The sequence below is a fragment of the Alligator mississippiensis genome, chromosome 4 (genome assembly GCF_030867095.1).
Source record: "Alligator mississippiensis isolate rAllMis1 chromosome 4, rAllMis1, whole genome shotgun sequence".
NCBI lineage: Eukaryota > Metazoa > Chordata > Crocodylia > Alligatoridae > Alligator > Alligator mississippiensis.
In genome coordinates this window covers 164,647,638-164,670,861 of record NC_081827.1, presented here as the reverse complement: position 1 = coordinate 164,670,861, position 23,224 = coordinate 164,647,638, and the positions used below count along the sequence as shown (strand labels likewise).

Genomic DNA, 23,224 nt, shown 5'->3' with positions numbered 1-23,224 from the left:
GTGTGTGTATGCCCCTGTGCATCACTCTGTCTGCCTCTATGACCTGATTTGCCCTTGCTGCCCAGACATTTCCTCCCTTCTCCCCAAAGCTTTCCTGGCTGCTGACTTGGTTCTGTGACCCAAACACTCCACACTCAGCTAGCCCCCTCCAGTTGCTGTCCAGGGCCCACTCCCTCACCCTGCTTCTTGGGGTTTCCCTGCACAAGGCCTTAACACTGTTCCTGAACCAGCCAACAGGGGTGCCACTGAGCTATGAACCCTGGGCCAACCCTTCTGTATATTGTACCTGTATAATTAGCCATGTACGTAGTTGTATCACCTAGGCTGAGGTGAACCTGCCCCAAGAGAAAGCAGGGACCCAGACTGTGAACAACCATAGAGTGGTGGCCAGCAGCCAACCCCAGAGCCAGGGGCCCTTCTATCCTCCCCATTGCTATTGGACACTAGAATAGAGTACACTGGGCCGATCCCAGTAAAAGTCCATTGCTGGTATCCCGGGTCTCCCACCCAGCACTACTTGCTCTCTCTGGGCTGTGGCAGAGTCCCCTGAGTAAAGGAGCAGTGGGGTGGGGGGGGGGGGGGAGGGGGGTGATCTATCTGTATTGAAGTGGGGAGCCTTGGCTGTGGAAGTATTAAGAGCACGCGTGTCTGAATGTGTAGACAGGAGTGCCTGAGGATAGTGTGCGTGTATGTCTGTGTCTGTCTAGGATGTGTGTGTGTTTATGCACAACCCCCTATGCACACACAGCCAGGCCCTTTGCCCTGTCAGGGATTGCAGTATGGCTGCACCAGGGTCTCAGGGTCCCCCAGCCCACACACACATACACAGGCTTGCTCTCTCTCTCGCTTTCTCTCTCTATATATCTCTTTCTTGCACTTCCTCTCTCCCTCATCCCTGCTCCCTGGGTAGCTGGTAGAGCCCCCCCCTTCCCCAGGGCCTGAGGTTAATGCTGGCCTTGTACACTGCTTGTGCCCTGCCTGGCTGGCTAGGATGGCTCCATGCCCGTGGGCCAGAACATCTGGCTTTGGAGGCCCAACTGGGACCCAACACAGGCGGCACGGCCATGGCAACAGCTGGGTCCACCCCACCCACTCAGAAAGGGACCCGTCCCCAAGGGCTGCCCGGTGCCCAGGTGGCCCATGGCAGAGGCAGGAGCAGTGCTGTAGGAGAAGGGCCCCATTGCCAGGCCCAAAGGGGTTAAACAAGTGCTTTGGGCATGAAGTATCTTAGCATGGGCATGAGAGCTGGGCCACGCGGGGGTGCAGGTTGTGGCTGTGAGGCCTTGATGAGGGGTTGCTTGGGAGATGAGGGACAGCAGACCAAGGGGCAGATGGCACATGTGTGGGGAGGAAGGGGACAGCCAGGTGGGGAAAGGGGAGCTACACTGAGGTGGGCCCCAAGGCCTAAGAAACACCAGACCCCTCATTCCCCACAGCCCCCATTATAAAGCGGGCAGTCTGCAGGCATCTTCTGACAACTCACTCACCTCCCCCTGACAGTGTCCCCATGTGTGACCTCCCACATTGGTCTCTGGCTTGAGGGAGGGGGGTCTGTACACAGTAGGTAAAGAGGCAGCATTTGTGTTGCTGAAATGTGCCCCATGGGAGCTTGTTTGTATGTAACTTGCTTCCCTGCTCTCCCCCCCCCACCCCCCCCCACCCCTGGGCTGACTAGGTTGACTCATGGTGGGGATGCAGTGCCAGCCGCCATACACACACATTCACACACACCTGCCACCTAGCACCCAGCCCTGCAGCGCATGCTCATGGCAGAGGGAGCCGTGCCACCCCAACCCCTGCCCTGGACAGCCGCAGCTGTGGGGGGGCAGCTCTATGTCTTATCCGTTGGTCTCTCCGTTGGTGTCGCACGTCCAGTGTTGCTCTCCCTGGCCCCAGCCCACTGAAGAGGGCCCATCCCTCCCCCAACTGCCCCCCGCCCCCATGCTGCCAGCCTGGAATGGGTGCACTGTGCCCTCCTGCAGCTTTGCCCAGCAGGGAGGGAGCAGGCAGGATGCAGCACTAAACCCCCCAGGTCATCAGTGCTTGGGTGCCCCATGGGAGGGTGGGGTAACCCCACTGAGTGCCCTTTCTGTGGCTTCTGGCTCCCCTGCCTGAGACCCCCCACCCCTACCCCAACTCCTCCGTCTCAGTATTCAGTCGCCAAGCACATACCTCATAGCTCCTGGAGATGGTACCTATCCTCCCTCCCTTCTCCCCCACTGCTTCCTCCCCCTCCCAGCCTGGCACATGGGGCAGGTAGGGGGGGGCGTAGTTTGTCCCTCAGGTGCAGCTTCAAACCCAGCCAGTCTCTAGAGAATGCAATCTCGCTTGGATTAGAGGGGAGGGGACACAGCGGGGGGTAGGGGGGAGAGACCCATTCCTCCCATACCCCATGTACTATGCATCGTGGCCCCTGCCCCAGCGTTGGGGATGTGGGGGGGAAGGGCGGGGCATGGCAGGGAGTTACTGAATGTATGTCGGTGTTTGGGTCTCCGTGCATTTCGGAGGTGGGGGAGGTGGAGGGGCAATGGAAGGGGGGGCACCCACCAGAGCCTCGGGTGGTAAGACCACCCTCTCCCCCCTTGCCCTTCCCCCCACCCACCTGCCCTCCCCTACCCCGTGGGAGGGAGGGGGGCCAGGAGGCCGAGAGCTGCTGATGTACATGACAATCACAGTGTCTGTGACGTGCGATTTTAAACCCTTTGTGTTTTTGGTCAGGATTTTAAAGAAAGATATTTTTATGGTAATTGTTGCTGGTCTATTTTACTATATATTTATGTAATAAATATATGATGAAAAAAACAAACCCACCCACACAGCCCAGCTGGCACCTGGCCTCTGCTTTCTGTCTGTCTGTCTGGTCACCAGGTTCTGTGTGTACCCCTTGTGGGTGGCACGTGGCTGGGGGAGTAAGGGGGGGCACGACAGAGGGTCCTTGTGCCCTGGCTTTTGTGGCACTGCCCAAGTCAAATTTGGGCATGGATGCTTGAGGGTGGAAAGGTCCACACCTGGTAAGGAGCCGAGGTCCGTGGTGCATCCTGGGAGTAGCAGAGCTGGCCTTGTGCTGCTGGAACAGCTTTGGTAGTCCTTGGCTGCACTGGGGGCAGCCGCAGGAAGCAGGGGGTGCCAGGGTGGACTGTGTGTCCTACAGGGCACAGGCAGCGCTAGGGAAATCGAGCAGCCCTTCCTCCTTTCTGCAGGAAGCAGTGATGGATTGGCAGCTGGGGGGCAGCAAGCCCTTCCCAATCCACTCCCCTCCAGCATCAATTTACCACACACTGGTGATGGGAGGCCAGGCTGAGTCCATGGACACTCTCGCCCTCTGAGTTGGAGCAGGAGATGCTGCTTGGACAACCCCTTGCCCCCCCGTCACTCCTGGCAACATGCCACTTGCAGAGGCTGAGCCAGTATTGAGGGTATGAGTGACTCCTGCCTGGGGATGGCAGGGTGACCATCGCCCACACCTCTGCAGCTGCTGGAGCAACATGTGGGCTTTGTGCCACTGGAGACTGGAACACACTAGGGTCCTCTTTGGGCTGAAGGTGCCAGAGCTCTGCAAAGTGAGTCCTGGCTCAGCATGATGGGGAGATAGGCAGGATTAGCAAAGCAGCTGGGGACAGAGCCCCACAGTCCACCCAGCTCTGAATGTCAGCACCCCCACCCCCATGACTTCATAGTGCCACCCTGCTCCCCTCCAACAACAGACATGAGAACCCAGGTGTCCAGACTGTCAGCCCCTCTGCTTCAACAGACCAGGTGAGCATTGCGTGCAATGGCAGATGGCCAAATCCTCAAGGGACTGCGGCACAGGGGAGGGCCAGAGGTGATCTTTGATCCCTGGATGTGGGGCTGGAAGTAGGGTGGCCACGGTTGCTCAGGAAGGAGCTGTCCAGGCAGAGGCATTGCTTTAAATATATTATTCCCTGCGGGGCTCCAGGCCTCCACAGGGCAGCGGCGTGAGATCCACAACTCCCATATACACAGGTCATATTTACAGAAGGACCCTCGGCCCAGGGAGGGAGGGTGGGGAGGGGGCGCGGGGGTCCGTGTCCTCGAGGAGTAGTCAGTTTAGTTGTGGTATAAATAGTCTGGCTGGTGTCCCTCAGGGGCTGGGGGGAGGGCAGGGGCCCTACTGGGCATCAATGCGAAAGGAGAGCAACTTCTCAGAGTGCAGGTTGTTGAGGGTGCGCAGGTCAGGCAGCTTGAGCAGCAGCTTGGTGAAACGCGATGTCTCTGTGGGGCGGTTCTTCAGAATCAGGGCACGCAGGGCACGGATCAGTGTCTCCTGCAGCTGCTCCACCAGCGCCGTGTCCTCCATGCCGGAGCGGTCTATGGGGAGGGGGATGGACAGGCCGTGAGTTGGGCAGAGAGCACAAGCAGCCCACAGCCCAACCGTGCCACGCTGGACCCCTGCGCTGTCCCCACCTCCTTGATCTCATGGCAGATCCCTGCAACAGACTCCCAACTCCTTGGTCTCACAGCACATCCCTGAACTGGATCCCGAACTTTCCATTCCACTCAGAGCTGTTTTAATATCCCCGTGCCTCCCTACTCCTTTCCCCACCATTGGATCCCTAGCAGTCGTGATCCCCCTCTGCCAGTTTTCCCTACTCCACCAGACCCAGGAAGCTGCTTCCTCACAGGGCACTTGCTACCCACCAGCAGAGACAAGCACAACAGCAGTGAAGAGGCCCAGCTCCTCATCGGTGAGCTCCAGGGCGCTGAGCTTCTCGCTGAACTCAAACATGGAGTTGAGCAGGTCACCCATGCCCATGCCCCACAGCTCCTCCAGGCTGTACTTTGTCCGGCTCATGAAGGTCACCGTTTGCTCCTTCACGTTGAACAGCGAGGCAAAACGCACCATCAGCACCTGGTACCAGGAACATGACAGTTGTGATGCTCTGGGGCAGCCTCTGGGCCCACCTGCCCCCCTGCCTCTCTGCAGCCAAGGGGTTCCCTGCCAGAAGAGGCAGCCAGCCCAAGGGGGTGTGGAGTGGCAGATCCACAAACCAGCCCTCTTGAAAGGGTGAGCACCAGCTGCTGGTGGATGGACCCACACATCTGGTGAGCCTGGGTAGAAAGCGGGGACCCGACTAAGTGACTGCTCCCAACAGAAAAAGCAAGTCCTGGGCACAGCTGCTGGCCAGGTGAGCAGGAGGGGGAGCCATGAGGGCCTCTATTAGGGGACCTGTGGGGCTGCCCCGTCCTCCAAAAGGGCTAGATCCCATAGGTCTCTATAAAGAGGGGCTTGTGCAGGGGAAGGGAGGCTGTGCCTATCCCCCACATCTGTAGGTGTATCTGTCCCCCACTCTCCATCAGTACCCAGAATATCTACTTTAAAAGAGGCTCTAAGACCAGTTCCTTCACTATGAACTCCTCCCACAGCTGCCCCACTAACGACCCCAGAGGCCACAAAGTCAAGGGCAGTTCTTGCAGCCTCTGCCAGGGGAGCCTACCTCGAAGGTGCCGGCTTTGAGGAGGGCGACTTGGTCATGCTGCGACAGATCCTGGAAGCCTGGGATGTGCTTGGCAAACTCCACCACCTCCCGGACGGCGGGTGTGAAGCTGAGGGAGAAATCTTCCCAGATCTCCTGCACTGTGCGGCCACTCCGGCCAGGTGGGTGCATGTTCATGGGGCAAGCCTGCAGTAAGAAGGGAGAGGGGGAGACCAGGACAGGAGTGTCAGTTACAGGCCAAAGTGCAATGAGATGAGTCACCCACTACAGCCAGTGCCAGGGGAGGGTGGCAGCTGCCCTGTCCCCCACAGCTCTTAAACTGATCCTGGCAAAAGGCTGCTCCCATTCAGCATGGGCAAGGTTGGGCTTTGCACAGAGAAATCAGAATGTCACCCAGACCCTTGGGACATGATGGGGTGGGGGCCAAAAGACCCATCTCTATCCCTGCCTTCATGGCCCCTTGGGTTATCCAAACCCAGGAGAAATGTGACCCCAATCAGATCTAACCTACAACCTCCTATGGTGACCAGCCTGCTCACTTTCACTTTCTGGCTGTTGGTTTCGCTCCAGGCCACTGGCTGGGAACCAACTAGGCTTGGGAACCTTTGGGGACCATCAGAGGAATCTCGCCATCAGATCTTTCAGTTTCCAACACTGTTAAAAGGCCCCTGATCTTGGCTGAACCCCTACTCCCCTGCCTGCCAGCCCCCACCTTGTGGAGATCAGCACTGCAGAGCCACAGACAGGACTGTCCGTGCCCGCCTGGCGTCAGAGACAAGGCGATTACTGGGGATTAGAGAAGCTAAATATACTCCTGGGGTCAGCGGCTCAGGGGCACTTGTCCCAGTTGGGCTCCCCACTGTGGGGCACTGGGACTCACCGGCAGGATGTCCTTGGTGCCTCTCTGCCACCGGCTGCCCTGGCCGGCCAGCGTCTCGGCCTCCTGGGCAGAGGAGGGGTAGGCGGAAGGGCAGAGGCGATGCCCATTCATGTTGTTCTGGTGGCAAGCACTGGGGGTGCTGGCATGCCAGGTGGAGAAACGAGGGGTGTCGGGGTGGGGTAGGTTGTTGTTGTCGTGGCGATAGAGACCACTGGCGTGGTACCCATTGGAGCAACGGTCGTTCTCCCGGTTGAGGGCATCATTGTCCCAGGCAGGGACCGGAGCTGTCCCCAGCTTGTCATGAGCGTAAACGAAGATTTCCTTGTGTGCCTTAGCCACCTGCGATATGACGTCCTCCATTGCGTCCCCGGGGCTGGGGGAGCGTGGGGGCGTCAGCTGCTGTGGGAACTGGGAGAAGCAGGGCTGCGGCGGCAGCAGCTGCTGCTGCTGGGGGGAGGCGGGGAGCTGCGGCTGGGGCTGATGGCAGGGCAGGGGGTTGGTGGGCTGGGGGTGCCCTGCAGGGGAGCCATCGGGCAGGCACTGCCCGCTCAGTTGGTTGTTGGCCATGTTGTTCATGGCACTCTGCATCTCTGCCAGCATTCGCTGCTTCTCGCGCTTGGGGATGCGCCCAAAGCGCACAGCTGCAGAGAGAAAATGGCAGGCATTAGCATCAGACATGAGGCAGAGCACAGATAGGGAGCCCCAATTCTCCCCTCAACACAAGCAGGCACCCCCATCCTGCAGAAGCTCTGCTCAGCAACCCAGAAGCCTCCCTGTAAGTCCTTTGATTTCCTCTCCCCTGAACTGACTTGCTGCCATCAAGGCACGGCCCAGCCTACAGGTCAGATCACAGGGCAGGGAGCCATGACCTCTAACCCCAGCTCTGAAACCAATTCCCCATAGTGGCCACTTGGCCCTTCCTCACCCCTGCCAGGTAGAATGGAGGGAACTATACAGACCTCCTCCCTTTCACCCTGGGTCCTTTGGCAGCACCCAGCTCCAAGGGCCCAGACCCTGACTGCCACCTCCAGACACTACCCTACCAATAAATGAAGTGGGAAAAACTTGGCATCCCAGGCAGGGTCTCCCCTTCACCTGCCCCCCCTCCCTCCACATGCCAGACTGGGCCTCACCGTCACGGGACATGCCGACCAGGAGACACTTCTTGAAGCGGCACTGCTGACACCGGTTCCGGTTGATCCGGACAATGGAGCAGTTCTCATTCTTCAGGCACTTCTTGTACTGGATGTTCTGCTGGATGCTGCGGCGGAAGAAACCCTGGAATGGAGAGCACAGGGCAGAGGAGGGGTGAGTTGCAGGGGCCAATGCTGTGATCTCTAACAGTGATGGAGGCCACAAGTGGGAACAGGCTGGGAGGCACAGCTCCAACCCCACACTGGAGCCCTAGGCTTCTAGTGTCTCGTGCCCCCAGTGCTGCCCCCCAGATCCATCACAGGGTGGCCACCCAACTTTACTCTTGGGAACCCCTCAATCCACCTCCCCTAGCCCACCAGGAACAAACTTATGACAAACAAGCTATGCAAGAAAGCAGGTGGCCTACAGTTCTCCATCAGTAACAGGTTCTAGCCACATCCTCATCCTCCCCTTGACTCAGGAAAAATAACCAGCTGAGGCTGAACATCTTTCAGGTCTGGCCCCTGCCTCAACAGTGAAGTTCCCCAGAACAGTGCAGCTGTTTGCAAGCAACACAGGAGCCTGGAGGGGAGAGAATCCTCCCTCCACTGTTGTAATATGAGGCCCAAATCATTCTGGGATAAAGCAGCCACTTGATCCTGGCAGTCAAACTTGGCTTGTTTTTGCAATCCCTGCCCAAGACGGTGGGAGGGATGAACCAACGTGACAGGAAATTTTGAAGAGAAAGATTTTCCCAGAGTCCAGCTGGAAGGGCTTTGGGTGCATCCCTGCTACTTCTCCAGTGCTCCTGCAGGGGGTGCTCTCACACCCACTGGCAGGGGATCGTGCCTAACCAAGATGCTAGAAGGATCCTGATTCTCGTCCATATGAAGCTGAGCTGAACCCCAGAAGTGCCCCTCTTTGCTCCCAACTGCACTCAGAGCTTTGCAGGTGCTGCCTACGCCATGTCTCCCTCTCTGCCCTGCCCTGTCCTTTACCTTGCAGCCCTCACAGGCATGGACCCCATAGTGGAACCCGGAGGCAACATCTCCGCACACTTTGCAAAGCAGGACCATCCCGTTCAGCTCTGCCAAGGGAGAGAGACACCCAGGTTAGATCCCATCTCCGTGCACCAGCCCCTGGGAAGGGTGGTAAGCCAATCTGTGGGTTGGGGGGTGGAGCTCCTTCCCTGAAAGTGCCCACAGGGGTTGCCTGGCCATCTGTGTCCCCACCCCACCTTGTAGGAAGGAGGAAGTTGTGGGCTTTAGGATCCCCCACAGGCAGCTCCATACTGGGCAGGCCACCAAAGCCATGGGGCAAGAGCAGAAACCTGGCTGATCTGATGGAAAGGAGCTGAGTTCTGGCCCTGGGTGAAGAGCACCAAAGCACCCCAGTGCCCACCCCAGGAAGACCCCTCTGTACTTCCAGCCCTGCACTCACTTGTGATGCTGCTGGTGGTCTTGCTAGGAGAGATGCGCCTGCCATCATCCATGGCAACCTGCAGGCCCCCAGGGGAGGTCCCAGAAGAGCCATACGAGGAAGAGGAGGACGAGGAGGATGAGGAAGGGGAACCATCCTCCCGGGAGCCCAGCACTCCCCCGCCATACGGCCTTGTGTCCTGGATCAGGGAGCCAGTCGGCGAGGGTGGGAAGTAGGAGGGGAAAGCCTGCGAGCCACACTGGAAGCTGCCGTTGGAGCTGTCACTGCACAGGGAGACAGGACTGGTACGGCTGGGAGAGGAGCCACTGGAGCCCACATAGCTGATCACACCACCTGTGAGAGAATCAGAGAGGGTCTGGGTTAGAGACCAGGGAACGGTGCCCCATCACAGTACAGAGCCCTCCAACCCCCCCAGTCACAGAGCATGAAAGGAAGACCACATGGTTCGGGATGAGTGGGGAATGGGACACAAGGTGCTGCCCTGTAGGGGGCACTGGCTCTAGTAAGGCCAAACAGCAGGAGGCAGGTGGGCTGGGCGGGTATGGGAAGCACCCAGGCAGACCTCCCCTCTACTGGGTCCCAAGGTGGGGGCACTGGCTGGTTCCGGGGTCAGGGGACAGGCATGCAAGGCCCTTCCCCTCTAGGGGGCGCCAACTCCAATCTAACACAGCCATAACCAAACCCCTTCCCACCAACAGCTGTTTGGTGAGCCACCTAGGGCATGAGTTGGGGGTCTCAATCCAGCCCCACAGGACAGGTAACTGCATCCCAATATCCCTTCTTGTACACATGGGTGGGTCCCCCCTGGTTCACTGGATGCAAGGAGTGAAAGGCTCAACACTCGTCCTGTCTCTCATGCCCCCCCATACATACATGCACATGCATGTAGTAAGCCTATGCATGCACCCCTGCCCATTCCTCTGTGAACACATGCACACACCCCTGGCATATATGCGTGCTAATCCCATGCATGCACACACACATGCCCTGCACACGCTTGCCCCCCCGGTTCACTGGGTGCAAGGAGTGAAAGGCTCCCAGCCATTAGACCCAAGAGGGGCTCCCAGTGGGCAGTGCTCAGGCTCCCTGGCACATTGGGAGCCATTTCCACTGCCCCCCTCCACCCTGGATCTCAGCTCCTCAGGGCTGTGCTCCCACCAGGAGTACAATCCCTCAGGGCAGCAATTCACCCAACCCAGCCCTTGACAGATCTCAGCACCAGGCACAGGCATGAGTGAATTCAACCTCACAACCCCTGCCAGGTTGGCATCACCCCTCCATCCTCTCAGAGAGAGGGGCTCAGCCCCATGAGGGCACCTACAGCAGGGAGCTGTGGATAAACCCAGTGGCCATGCCCCCTCTCCCTCACTGCCCTGCTTGGCACTCAGGTGGCTGGGAGTAAACTCTGTAGCCCCAGAGCTGGGTAAGCTGAGAGCTAACTTAACTGGGGGGGGGGGGAAATGACCAGCCCTATCCATTAGGTCTGAGCTCCGGTGCTCAGATAAGGGGCATGACAGGACTCGAGGGACCCTACTCTGCTGCAGCTCCTTCCTAGGCTGTGGCTCACCAGCCAGTCAAGAGTTAAAATCCAACCTCAGTGACATTCCCCCCAGCCCAAGGCTGGCACTCCGTGTGCTGATCCTTGGTGCAAGGAACAACTCCCCTGAGGTTCAGCCTGAAACATCCTTGGGCTACATCTCCCCCTCCCTGCCCCCCTCTGCACTGCAGTGCAGTGGCAGCTGCTGCTGCTGCGGAGCACCGCACAGGTACAGCAAACCCAGCGTTAGCATTCCAGCCGCGCCAAGGACAGGCAGGACGCGGTGGAGGGCGGGGGTGGTATGGGGAAGGCATCTCCTCTCCATTTCCCTCACCCCTGCCACAGGCAGACACACCGGGAGGGGTACGGTCATAATGAACTTCTACAACCAGTGAAATTAGACAGCAGTACGGAGAGGGCTGGGGAGTGGGTGTGTGGGCAAGGGGGTCGGGGCACACACACATATAGGGACATGTGCTCTGTGTGTGAACAGAAGGGTGCACGTGTGTCTCATGAGCTGGGTGCAAGCATGTGCATGCAAAGCTCCACACAGGGGGTCAACAGATGTGCACACACATGCCTGCACGCAGTAGGGGCCAAGCATGTGCACGGCATGTCTGTGTGCATGCATGGGATTAGCACGCATATATGCCAGGGGGATGTGCATGTGTTCACAAAGGAATGGACAGAGGTGCATGCATAGGCTTGCTGCATATATGTGCACGTATGTATGGGGGGGGGCATGAGAGACAGGACGAGTGTGCTGTGTGTGAAAGCTGTGCATGTGAGTGCCAGGGGGTGCATGTGTTCCTCAGATTACCCATGTTCCCCAGCACCATATTCCTACACAGACTGCAAAGATCTGCAGAGTTCCCCCAGTCCCTTCAAGGGAATGGGGTTTGCAAGCCCCAATGGGGATGTGCAATCTCATGCATTTACAAAAGCTCTAACGCCCCTCTCTTTCCCCCTTGGGGTTTGAAAGGCAGACATCCCACAGTCCCAGGTGCCCCCAGAGGTAGCCAGCCCTGGAGAGCATCCCACAGCCCCATCTGCTTCTGGCTCTGAGGAACAGAGCTCACCAAGGATCTGGAGGCCAATACACAGGATGGGAGCCAGGAGCCCCATCCTGGAAAGCTGGTGCTTGACCAAAGCACCTTTGTTTATCCAAGGGATGGGAGCGGCTGTCATGCTCAGCAGCACTGCAGGGGGAAGGTAGACTCCTAGGGGGATCTGGGGTCACTCAGGCCACTGCAGAGGGAAAACAAGAACCAGAAGGCAGTTGGGACTTCCATTGCCTTGCGCATGGCAAGTAGCAAGGGCGGTGGAGAGCCAGGAGCCTAGAGCACAAACACCAGCCGCATCCCAAAGTGGATGACAAAACGCAGCGGAGAGCACATGTGCGGGCTCTGCTGACACAGGGGCCAGTTGCTACTAATTGCTCCAACACGCCTAGGGCTTGGCACACCCTGATCACAGCCGCTGGTGACCCAGAAACATGGCCAGGCCTTGTGACTGGGTCAGTGACCGATGCTGGCGACTCATCCATGCTAGGTCACCAGCCGCCTGCACGTGCCGCGGCAGAGCCAGGAATGATAATACAGGGAGGTCACTAAGAAACTGCTCACGGGGACTGGTTACAGCCATGCTCAGGAAATGCCTCCCTCCCTCACTGCTGTTGCACGTTGGGGAGAGGAATGTGTGTAGATTTCAGTGTAGCATCAGGGCCAGATCCAAAGCTGGGCTGGTGCAAATCAGTGTGAAAGCTGCACTGATTCACTAGTCAGGGACCCAGCCCAGCTCTAGGGAGCAAAGCCAGCTTTGGCAGTGGGCTTACAAGAAAACACAGCCCCTGTCCCAACAATGTAAATGGAGGGGGTGCCCCTACACCTTTCAGCTCAGAGAAGTTTTTTTGGAAGCAGCTCAAGGGGGAAATCAAGCAGCTGCTCTGATTGATTCAGTGAGAACAGCAATGCAGCACTGAACAGGGAATGCAGGAGAATGACAAGAAGCCAGCTCTTAACTGGGCTGAAAGTCATTGGCACAGGGCTAGGGGCTGGCAGGGGGTTGGGTTAGTGGAAGGAAATGGCAAGAGAAAACAAAGTTTTATTTTTTAAACACAGAGTTTTCAGGAGGGGTTGAATGAGTCAGAGGGCAGGGCAGGGCAGGGCGGGTGTGGGGCTCCAGGAAGGGAATCCCAGCAAAGCCAGAGGCTCTAGCAAATATGTAAGGAAATAGGATGCAAACTCAGCTCCTCCAGCCTCTGTCCCTGCCCACACGCCCTCAGCGCAGGCTGCTCTCAACTGCAGCGTCAGCTTTGGTGCATTTGTTTCCTTGTCTTTAAATAGCCCAGGCTGGGAAGCAGATCTCAGCAAACAGGCCACAGGAACTGTGCCCCTCCAGCCCACTCCCCTTCAGCCTGTGGGGAGGGGGGAGCTGTGAAGGCTGGTGCCTTCCCCAGGAAGTGCCTCTGAGGCACAAGGGTGTGTACGAGGACCTGAACAGGGACCCTCAAAATCTCCACACCCAGCTGGCAGACAAGGAACAGACATGACTTCCCACGACACCCATCTCCCCGAGATGAGTCAGGAGCATCTGGACACGTGGCCAGAACAGCTATAGCACACGAGCTCTGAGCCAGGCCATGTGTCACTCGGCCCACAGGGCATGTCTAGCAGATGCCCCTGACACAAGCCAGCCTACAATGGGGCAACACTGGGGGCGGGGGAGCCTGCTTGGTCACTCCACTACGTGTCCCATGACAGTCGGGGTGGACAAGGGTTATTAAGCCACTGGGGCATCCACTTGGGGGCATAACTTCCATCCATCTGTATCACAGGGAGACACTGCCGCCTTGGACCAGTTCCAGGGAGCATACAATACTGGAACACGATGTGGGGTCCTGGCCCGAGCTCTGCCCCTGTGACCTTGGGCAAAACACAGAGGGCCGCACACTTGTGTGGGTGTCTCTGGGCCAAGCTCTCATTGAGGGTAAAGGGAGATGGGTGCCTAAACCCCTTGGCCACCCAGCCCCCTGGGAGCCTGAAGACTTTGGTCACCAAGCCTCTGGGAGCCTAAACCCCTTGGCCACCAAGCCCCCCTCGAAGGCTTAAACCCCTTGGGTGTCCATTCTTCTCCAGGTGCCTAAACCTCTTGACCTTCCAGCCCCCTTTGTACCTAACCCCCCTGCCGCCACCCCTAGGTGCCTAAACCCGTTGGGCACCCAGCAGCTAGTCCCCGTCCCCCCCCCCCCCCCGCCCTGGGGATCAGGCCAGTTACTGCCCGAGGCAGAGGGTCTGCGGGCGCACTGAAGCACCTTACAGGCCCCCAGCTCCGAAACACGCACCCCCGTGGGGATCCCGCAGGCGCCCCAAGCCCCGGGGCAGCCCCGGCCCCGTGCTTGCCGGAGCCCCGCGCCGTGCGATTGTCCCCGAGGGGAATCCCGGCCACGGCGCCCGCACCCGCCCAGCTCAGGCGGCCGCACGTCCCACCTCCACGTGTTCCGGCCGCACGTGGCTACTCCTCCCGGGGCCGCCCATCACGCTTTGCCCCGCCCCCGGCTCCCCATTGGCTGCACAGCCCCCCCCGCGTCACCTGCGCCCCACCCCTCCAACGGCCCCGTTATGCAGTCACCGCCCTCTTTCAGCCCCCTGCCCATTGGGGGCGAGGGGAGCGCGGCGGCGTCCCCGCTTCCGGGTGGAACGTCACTGGAGCCCGGCGGGGCGGGGCCTGAGGGGGAGCGATGATGTAATGGGGGGCCGGCGACCAATGGGAGGGGGTGGGGCGGGGCCGCGAGGAAAACAAACCCTGCACGTGGCAGCGCCAGGGAGGGGGACACGTGAGCCAGGAAGGAGCCCGGGGCAGGAAGCAGGGGCGGGGAGAGGGGGGCGGAGGGCGCCCCCGGGGGGACCTGGAGTCCCTGCGGCAGCGTGACAAGGGGTGGCGCGGGCGACCCCGGGGGAGCACAGTCCCCGTCCCCCACCGGGGCTCCCTTCCCTCCAGCCTGTCTCCCTGCAGGGAGGGGGCGGCAGTGAGTACAGCCCCCCGGTCCCCAAGGTGCAGCCAAGGGCAGCGCGGAGCACCCGGGGGCGGCAGGCAGAGCTGCAGCCCGCATTGGAGGGGGCACGCGGCGGAGATCGGGGGGTCCCGGGTGGGCACGGGGGTGCCAGCCGCCCCGCTCGGCAGTTACCTGTGTTGTTGTTAGTGTCCGTGGCTGCCATCCTTCAGCGGCCCGCTCGCATTCAAGCCCAGCTGGCGGAGGGGGGCAGCGGAGGCTGCGGCGAGCTCCCGCTCGGAGCACCTGGCCGGGGGCAGGTAGAGCCCGGCGCTGCTGTGCAACCCTTGCACTGGCGGGGAGGATGCCCGCGATCCTCGCTTGGCACCTAATCAGAGCCCGGCGGGGGGCGGTGGCTGCTGGCAGGGGCTGAGCCGGTGCATGCAGCAGACGGGAGCCCTGTGCGGCGCTGCCTCTCTCCGCTCTGCAATCCTGGACTGTGCCAGGGCTCTCCAGCGGCAGCCTCTTTGCTTGGGTCTTGCTGCAGCTGCGCAGTCTCCAGCACGCGGCTCGGGAGCATCCACCATGTGATTCCCAGGGAGAGCCTCGTGCCCCAGTGACACACTTTCTGCAAGCACCCGGCTCACGGACAGGCGAGCCAAGGCGCTTGCCCAGCCCGCTGCCTGGTGGGACTTGTAGTTCCCTGGGCATTGCCCTCAATCCCTTGTCTGTGTGGCTGGAGCATGTGAATTCCTGCTGAGTGACTTTGCTTCTGCTGCTGCTTCCCGTGAGGGATCAAAAGAGACTGAGGCTTAAAACAAAAAAACAACCCCCCCCCCCAAAAAAGAAAACAAAAAACCGACCCAAGCCCTGGAAAACGTGATGGCTTAACGTGATGTTAGAGCCCTGTGTTTGCAAAGCTCCAGCAGGCTGCAAAGCAGTGTTTGCAAAGGGCAAGGTGCTTTCAAGAACGAGGTGTGTTTGTGCAGGAGGGAGAACAGTCACATGCTGGGGTGGAAAGCACCCCTCCCCGCCCCCCTTTTGTAGCTGCATCTCCCTTGTTGAAATATAGGACAGCTCTCTATTGCAATCCGAAGCCCCCTCTGCTGTAGGAAATTCAGAAGCAGGGGGAGGGGGTGGGGGGAAACCAGAGACTCTGAAACTGGAGCAGTCGGGTGTCACAAAAGGAAACCGCAAAGGAAAGGTGGCAGGTCGGGTGGCGGTTGCCCCCTTTTGCCATCACAGGGCTTGCTCACGAGGCCACTGGAACGGCAGCTGCTTTTTGCCTTGTTCAGTACAACATTTGCCAAACAAGGGTGCCCCAGTTTTGTAATCTGTCCGCTGCTGGAGTGAGGGGGTGAGCTGCGCAGCAGTTACGCTGGGTGCCAGGTAGCAGTGCCAAGCCAGAGCTGCTGCAATCCATATTATTCAGGTCAAACGGTAGTAGCAGCTCTGCCGCTGCTTCTCTCCCGCTCCTTGGGGGCGGGGTGGAGTTTGCAAGGGAATGAGTTTGGGGAACAAGGTGCTGGTGCGGTGGTGATGGAAGATGCCTATTTTGGACCTTGGCAATCATGAGCAAACCAGCTCTTTTGATAGATTCCTTTGGGTCACTAGCAGAGAGGTAGCTGCTCCTCTATCCCCTCGTCTAAGGGGGGGATGTCCCTAGCAGGTCTAGGGGGTATATGTGAGCACATGCCACCTACCCACGCCTGCACCAAATGAGCTCACAGTGAGGAGGCCAATCCAGGGATGCCTGCAGCAGCCCCACTCGCAGATCCAGGAGAGGGATTCATTTGCTAGTTTGTTGTGTGCAAGCATGAGCAGGCAGGAGTGGTGTGCAGTGCTCTGAGTGCGCTGCCCTGCATGCTTCAGTCTGTCCCAGGCTGGAGTTCCACAGTTCTCCTTAGAGTACACCCTATAGTACCATAACCTGAGCATGATGAAGGTCAATTCATCCCACCCAGAAGCAATTTGGAAAGGGTTAATGAAAAGCCTCATTATCCTTCCTCCCCCCCCCCCCACCTCTTCCAGCTGGAGTCAAGCTGCCAGCTGCTATAAAAGACTTGCAGTCCAGGTAGAATAGTGATGGGGAGGGTGGTTAATGCTGGTAATTTACTGTAGTGGAAGGAGTAGTAGGGAGACAGATTGCTAAGTAGGACAGGTAAGGTGCAGCTTAGGGAGCTGGGGAAGGACTTGGCAGAAACAAGCCTTTGCTGCTGAATCTTAGATCCCTGGGCAGGAGCCTAGAGGATGGGATGAGCCTGGGTTCCTCCACCTTTTCTTCCTAACAGTGATGGTCTTAGAGGTAAATGTCCTGGGGACCTGTGAGCCCCAAACTGGGCATGTGGCCTTTGGGACTTTGGGCTATGTGTCTAAGTTTCCTTTCTGATGAGAGGGTGAGACCTTGAGTTGTATACCTGGCAAGGGGCATGGGTAACATGGGCTTCAGGGGTGGTGTCTTGGGGGCTGTGAGAGCCTTTGGCACTAAGTTTCTGCTGTTCTTACTCTGAAGGTTAGACTGTAGTACTTTCTCAGGGGGTTGCTGACCAGCTATGGCCAGTTGGGAGGCAGCCTTTGTCAAAGCAAAAGCTCCTCTCCTAGGCAATGGAAGCCAATTGCTTAAAGTAGATGGTGTTAAACCCTTCTCTTTATGTGCATGTTGGGCTTCCCAAGAGTATTCTGTTCTCTACTGTCAATTATAGGGATGTAACTTGAAATGGGCCCTGTCCCTCAAATGTGTATGGTTCTTGGGTTGTTTCTTTGTCTGGGAGCTCTGTTAGGTTCCTGAGCTGTGGGCCTATAGGTACTGGAAGCAGCAACCTCAACCAATATGTTGAGTACTGTCCTTTTAGCCAGGACTTCACAGATGCTTAGTGTGACATCCTCTGCCCTCCTTGCCTGTTTTCCTGGACAGGTGTGTTGATCTAATATGCTCTAGGGAAGTGGAGGCCAGCCTTCTGGGCAGGTGTACCCCAAGTTAAACCCCACACCCACCCTGACTACTGTGTCCTTATCTTCTATGTTCCAGACAGAAGCTTCTCTTGCCACCTGTGGTACACAATGCTACTTGTTGACCACCCTGATCTACTGTTTAAAGTCTACTTTAGCTGCAAAGCAACCCTAGTGTCCTACCCCAATGACCAGGCCACCATGCAGTATTCTAGCCATTACTGAGCTGCTCCAAATGCAGCATCCCTTAAGACTGAGTGAGGGAGTTCTGATGGACTCCATTCACCCACAGCTTGACTAGCAAATGTCTTCCTCAAGAATGGAGGAAGGCTATTGTTCCAGTTAGGGAATTGGAATACTAGAAAAAAATACCTTGTTTCACTCTTCAGCATGCCTGTGGCCCCAGTATGGGCTGTGAGTACCCCGTGCTTTTAATGCATTTATCTTTGCAAGCCCCTGGGACAAGGCTGTGCTATTGTTTCCATTTTACAGATGAGAAAACTGAGGCACAGGTGGATAACTTGCCTAGGAAGTGTGGTAGGGAACAGAGGTATCTGAGCTTCTTAAGTTCTAAGGTTGTGGCATAACTGGTACTATACTGCTGCCTCTTGTGGATTCTGAACCATTAAAAGTGCTCTAGTGACCATAATGGTACGTGCAGGAGCAGAACTAACCTTTTTTGCAAGCTGAGGCTCCTTCTAGAGTTGCTGAACCTTCTAGGACGCATCCCAGATGCAGCCAGCCATGCCCTGCACATGCTGGATCAGCTCAGCTAGCCCTGTAAAGGAGCCTGATCTGCAAGGGTAGCTCTTCCAAATTAATACTTGGGAACTGGATGGCAGCCATTAGCACAGGAAAGGTTTCAATCACATCTCTTAGCTGAAGATCACCTGTACTGGCTTTCTGGGAATGCTGGCAGGGAGGGGCCATGTTTCCCAAATCAGCACGTGAGATGCATTTTTGGGGCGTAGCAAACTCATGTCTCATTGGATCTAGCTTGTCACGTCCTCCAGGAGCTTGGCTGCGGAGTCAGGAGTTTTCACCTGCAGCCCAGTTCCTGCCAAGATATAGATGGTGATTCACAGCAATGCATCATAGAGGTGAGAGGGTTCAGGTTCAGAGGAGCAGGCAAGGGTTGCATCAGCTCTGGAGCTGGGACTCTTTAAGGACAGTTGACTTTACTATGTTTGCTCCCATCCTGGAATTCATCTAATGCTAAACTTGGCTAGAAAACCCAAAATAAGAGCTGGCATTAGTTGGGCAATGTTAACACCTCATCCATCCCCCCACCTCCCCTTGTGTATCATCGTTCTGTAATTTTCACAGTATAAGGAATACCAGTACTCAGTGGAGTATTTTGAACTCTTTGGTTAGGAAACTGTACATCTTAAAACTTGATATTGTGCCCTCCCCTCCACCCCCTTTTTATTTTAATTGGAAACTCTAGCCAGCTTGAAGAACAGTGCAGAGCTGGCATCCATGCTTGCATCAAAATCTTCCCCACCCTCCTCCTGCCTGCACTATATTTTCTTGGCATATTGCCTACCTGCTGGTGAGTTTGTGGGTTTTTTTTCAAGCACTCCTAAGGCACTGAACAGACTTCCCTGGGAGTTTAGAGACAAGGTCATGAGTAGACAAGGTCATGAGTGACTGGCAACCTAACTTGCTCCAAATGCCAACCTCTGCTGTGCCCTTCAGAATAGGTAGCAGGGGCCTATGGAATGCCTCTACCTCCCCCCCCCCCCCCCCCCCCCCCCCCCATCCTGGGCTTGTTTTTGTCTGGCACCAGCCCCCTCCCCTTTGCTGATGGGGAAGCCTCGCCTATGCCCCTTTTTTGACCAGGCAACATAGTGCCATACTGCAATTGGTGTGACATGTAGAGGCAGGAATTCTAAATATCTAATCCGTAATGAAAGCCAGTCTATCCCTGAGAAACTAAACATATAAATGCCACTGTTTGTGTAGGTCCTTTGTAAGCTATGCAGTGGACTGCAGCACACCCTTAGCTAGTGCTGGGAGGGGGAGCATGGGATAGCATTCCTTTGGGTCTTCCTGAGTTGCCTGCTAGCTGCTGCTTTACCCGTTGCAGTCCACAGAGCACAAGATAATGGGTCTGGCAGAGCCCAGCTTACTTGACCTCCTCCAGCCAATCCTGCATCCAGCCAACTTAGGACATGCCTGCGCTTTGAAATTCAGGACGCACAAATTTGAGATTCCTAATGGCTCTCAATTAGCTCCCTTTCTCCTCTACACACACGTTCCAGAGCCACTATAATTAGTCATGACTAAGCTAGTCATTTTCAATTCAGAAAACAAAACCGCACGCACAACTGCAGCAATTCATTCTAACTGGGGATCCCTGCTTGGAATCTGACCTGGTGAAATGCAACAGTGTCTGCATTCTAGGGCCTGATTGGGTATCTCTGAGTCACTCATATCTGTCTTTTTTTTTTTTTTTCCATCCCCCCAGGGGGTTTACTGGTGTAAGATTTACACATGAGTAAGGGTTAGCATGACCTGAAGCTACGGTTAGATTAATGCTGCAAACCTTGTTGAACTGACTCGGAGAGAAGTAAGGCTGGAAGGGACCTCCAAAAGTCATCTAGTGAAGTCCAACCTTAGTCTACAACTTCCCCAGGCAGTTATTCTACTGCCTCACTTCTAACAATGAAGAAGTTTTTCCTGATATCCATAAGTCAGTTCATGGCTTGGCATCTTGGTTTCTCTCATCAATGTGATCAGCTCCTGCTGACTTCAGGAGGTTTCCCAGGGCTCCACACCTATATGATGGACTTGAGAAATGACCTCCAGCCAACAGTAGGTTAATACAGCAAAACTGGACCATCATGGCTACAAAATTACTCCAACACTGCCTTAATAAGGCAAAATAAGAGAAACATGAATGAGTCAAATTCATCCTAGCAGTCACCCCAGGGATGAACTGGGTCTGGGATAGGAGTTGTTTAAGTGCTTATCAAGAAGGTCTTCCCCTGAAACATCTGGTTCTGACCAGGTAGGATGCTGGGCTAGCTGACTTCTGGTCTGATTCATTCTGGTAATGACCCTGTTCCATGTTTCTCCTGATGTAAAGGAGCAGAGTCATGCCAGTTCACCAATTCACCCCAACTGAGGATGTGCCCTGTTGTATTCTCAAGATCCTGCCCCAGGAAAGTGTATCTTAGACTGTGTATTCTAAGCCTACTGCTTCTCTCTCTCTCTCTCACGTTGGTCAATTCATTAATTTTTTTTTATGTAGGACCTCAACAAAAGCCAGGTTTTGTTTTCTGGAGCCTGAGACTGCTGCAGAACCAATTTAGCAAACTTCATCTGGGCACATGTTGAATCATAAGACCTGGTTATGATTCCCAGGGCACAGGCAACTCATCAGAGCTCTTATTTGAAAAATAATTCTAGTGAGTAGCAATTTCTACTGCTTTTGTGTTATTATCTAAAAACATTTGACAGGTGCTTTCTACTCTGGAATGGGGATAAGGAGAGAGATGTGTTGGAGCAAAAGCATTTGCTCCCTTTAATTATTTGGATGGAAGCCACCATAAGGATTCAAACTATCACAAAGCACATGGGTATTTTGGAGCAGGAAATGTACTATAATTCTACTCCATAGTTATACAGCACCTAGTACTGTGGAGTCCTGGTTCACCATTGTGGCTCCTGTACTGCATGTAATAAAAAGGCAGTAAGTAGCATGATGCTCTGGAGTGCTCCAGAGCAGAGGAATAGATATAGAGGATCTCTTCTCCAGTCCTGCTTTTACCTTCTAGAGAAACAGCTATTTCCTGCCCTGGTCTGAGTTGAGTCTCAGCATTCCCAAGAAAAGCTCTGGAAATGACCCAGATCAACCCATAGAGCTGTCCACTGCCCTTTGAGTCTCAGCAACGCTACTGGTCAGCTGCGAAGCCCACAGAAGTCTCTGAGATTCTTGCTACTGATTCCAGAAAGTACTCGCCATCAAGACTGACTTAGGCAAGTGTCTTTTTTTCTTCAGCATCATAACACAGTGAGGTAGCTACTGGCATCCCAAGCCAACCCCATACTGCTTCTGGACTCAAATGTGTTCAAGGAGTACACCACTTGTTCACTCTCGGAGTCTTCTACACGTGCCCAGACTCATTCCTGAGAGAGAGTTTGTGAAGCTGGTTCTGCAGAAGCTGTCTCAGACTCTAGGAAGCTAAACATGGCTTTTGCTGCCTCCATCCACCCCAAAGCTGCTCCCTGATTTCTGTGCCATGCACCAACATGATCAGATCTGCATATCAGTGCTGTTTCCCTTCTTATGCGGGAACAGCAGAAGCCTGCTGGGCCCTGATCCTTAACCAAGGTATCCAGGCAGCACAGCAAGCAAATAAAATATGTCCTATAGAACTGTGTGTGGCCTGTCTCTTATGGACTTGAAGTGTTGTTTTTTTTCTAGTACACAATTACCCACCACATAGCAGGAAGTAGGTTTCTGTTCAGGGCATGCACAAACATCTAGCTCTTAGTGAAAATGAAACTATGAGATATCAGAAAAGCCTTCACAAAGTTTAGAGGCCAAGGAGTCTAGTTTTACCTGGAACTGATCCCTCTGTTTCATTTTACCCTCTGAGTCTTCCAAAAAAAGCACTTGGATGCACTAAAAACCTCTCCCCATCTGTTGTTCCCACAGCCACAATATTCAGCCTGGCAGAGCAACTGAAAATCACACGGATCCAAACATGCAGCTTAAAAATAGACCTGAAAGTCCTTCTGCATTTACTGATTGAAGGGGAGGCTCTGGTCACTGCTGCTCATCAGAGAGTGTGGCAGTAAGTCTCCACGCCCTCTTTGTCCCAGTTCATCTACATGTGCCATGCTGCAGTGCCACGTGACTTGGCACTCGCATTCCCAGCTAATGCCTGTGTGTGAGCAAGTATTTATTTTTGCTTCCAGGCAAGCCAGATTCTTTACCTTATTATACCTTTTCCAGGAAAGAGCTGCATTTTCATTGAGGCTCGGCTGTTACCCAAGCTGTATCATGTCTGGAGGTTCAGTCAGTTGATGTTGCAGGACAAACAGCATTTGCCCTATTCCAGTTTTGTCCTTAGTCCTGCAGAAACTTCATGTATGTAAGTAACCCCCTGATACCAGCTAGGCTGCTTGCAAGGAGCTCTTGCACACAACAGAGGTTACAAGCTTGTTCCAAAAAACAGTGTAGAGTTTACATGATTAATTAGGGGGCCTGACTCCCCCAAGGTCTTCCCATGGCAGTCACCCCACTAGATCCAAGGGGCTGACTCTTGAGAGTAATTCTTCATCACGTGAGCAAGGGTTTAGAATACGAGCCTGGGAGGCAGGACAGATGGGCTCTACTCATGGTCTGTCACTTGCCTGGGGCAAGTAATCTCACTGCCCTGCTTCCATTTCCCCATCTGTATGGTGGGACTGGTGCAGCCCTGCTTTGTAAAGCACCTCAAGATGTGCAGAGGAAAGATTGAGGTTCTTAATATGACTTTTAAATTATATTAAGGTTTCATTCTTATTTGTAGCACAGGTCTGCAGGGTCAGCCTGTGAGAACATTGCACTTCATAAATTAAATCCATGATATAAATAGTCACCATCCCCACCCCCTACTTTTATACTGTATGAAAAAAATAAAAGTGTTTTTTTTCCCCCCCCTCAAAGCCTGAAGCTGTCTGGTAAGGGGAACTTTAACTACGAAACTTCCCCAGTGCTGAAGTGGCTGTAAGAAACAACAATACGGAGGACTTGCTGTTGAATGTGTTAAACCACATGTGTTAAACCACCTGGTATGTAGCATTATCCCCTGGTGAAACTGAGATCCAGAAAAGGGTTGTGT

General features: G+C 55.5%; 1 protein-coding gene and 1 long non-coding RNA gene across 3 annotated transcripts; one reads left to right on the top strand and one right to left on the bottom strand.

Moving 5' to 3' along the window:
* Positions 1-3,900: 3,900 nt before the first annotated feature.
* On the bottom strand, positions 3,901-14,950 carry NR1D1 (nuclear receptor subfamily 1 group D member 1). Of its 2 annotated transcripts, XM_006270787.4 has the most exons (8): positions 14,634-14,947; positions 8,911-9,243; positions 8,469-8,557; positions 7,470-7,614; positions 6,337-6,977; positions 5,457-5,642; positions 4,660-4,870; positions 3,901-4,329 (listed from the first exon to the last, which is right to left on the bottom strand). In XM_006270787.4, exons 1-8 carry the CDS (start codon positions 14,662-14,664, stop codon positions 4,130-4,132), a joined length of 1,836 nt encoding a protein of 611 aa, XP_006270849.1. In that variant the 5' UTR covers positions 14,665-14,947; the 3' UTR covers positions 3,901-4,129. The 2 variants fall into 2 exon arrangements, with proteins under 2 accessions (XP_006270849.1, XP_059582956.1); XM_059726973.1 differs by lacking the exon at positions 4,660-4,870 and having other exon boundaries at positions 4,188-4,329; positions 14,634-14,950.
* Positions 14,951-15,327: 377 nt separating this feature from the next.
* LOC102562190 (uncharacterized) lies at positions 15,328-22,985 on the top strand. Its single transcript, XR_002086898.2, has 4 exons — positions 15,328-16,743; positions 20,644-20,800; positions 21,170-22,192; positions 22,354-22,985. It is a non-coding gene; the product is annotated as an uncharacterized LOC102562190 (long non-coding RNA).
* Positions 22,986-23,224: the final 239 nt, after the last annotated feature.

Coding starts and splice junctions, on each gene's coding strand:
- NR1D1 (XM_006270787.4), bottom strand. CDS start 14,664: ATGGCAGCCACGGACACTAACAACAACACAG. Junction 9,244..14,633: donor GGACACTAACAACAACACAG/GTAACTGCCGAG, acceptor ATTCTCTCACAG/GTGGTGTGATCAGCTATGTG. Junction 7,615..8,468: donor ATGCCTGTGAGGGCTGCAAG/GTAAAGGACAGG, acceptor TCTCCATTCCAG/GGTTTCTTCCGCCGCAGCAT.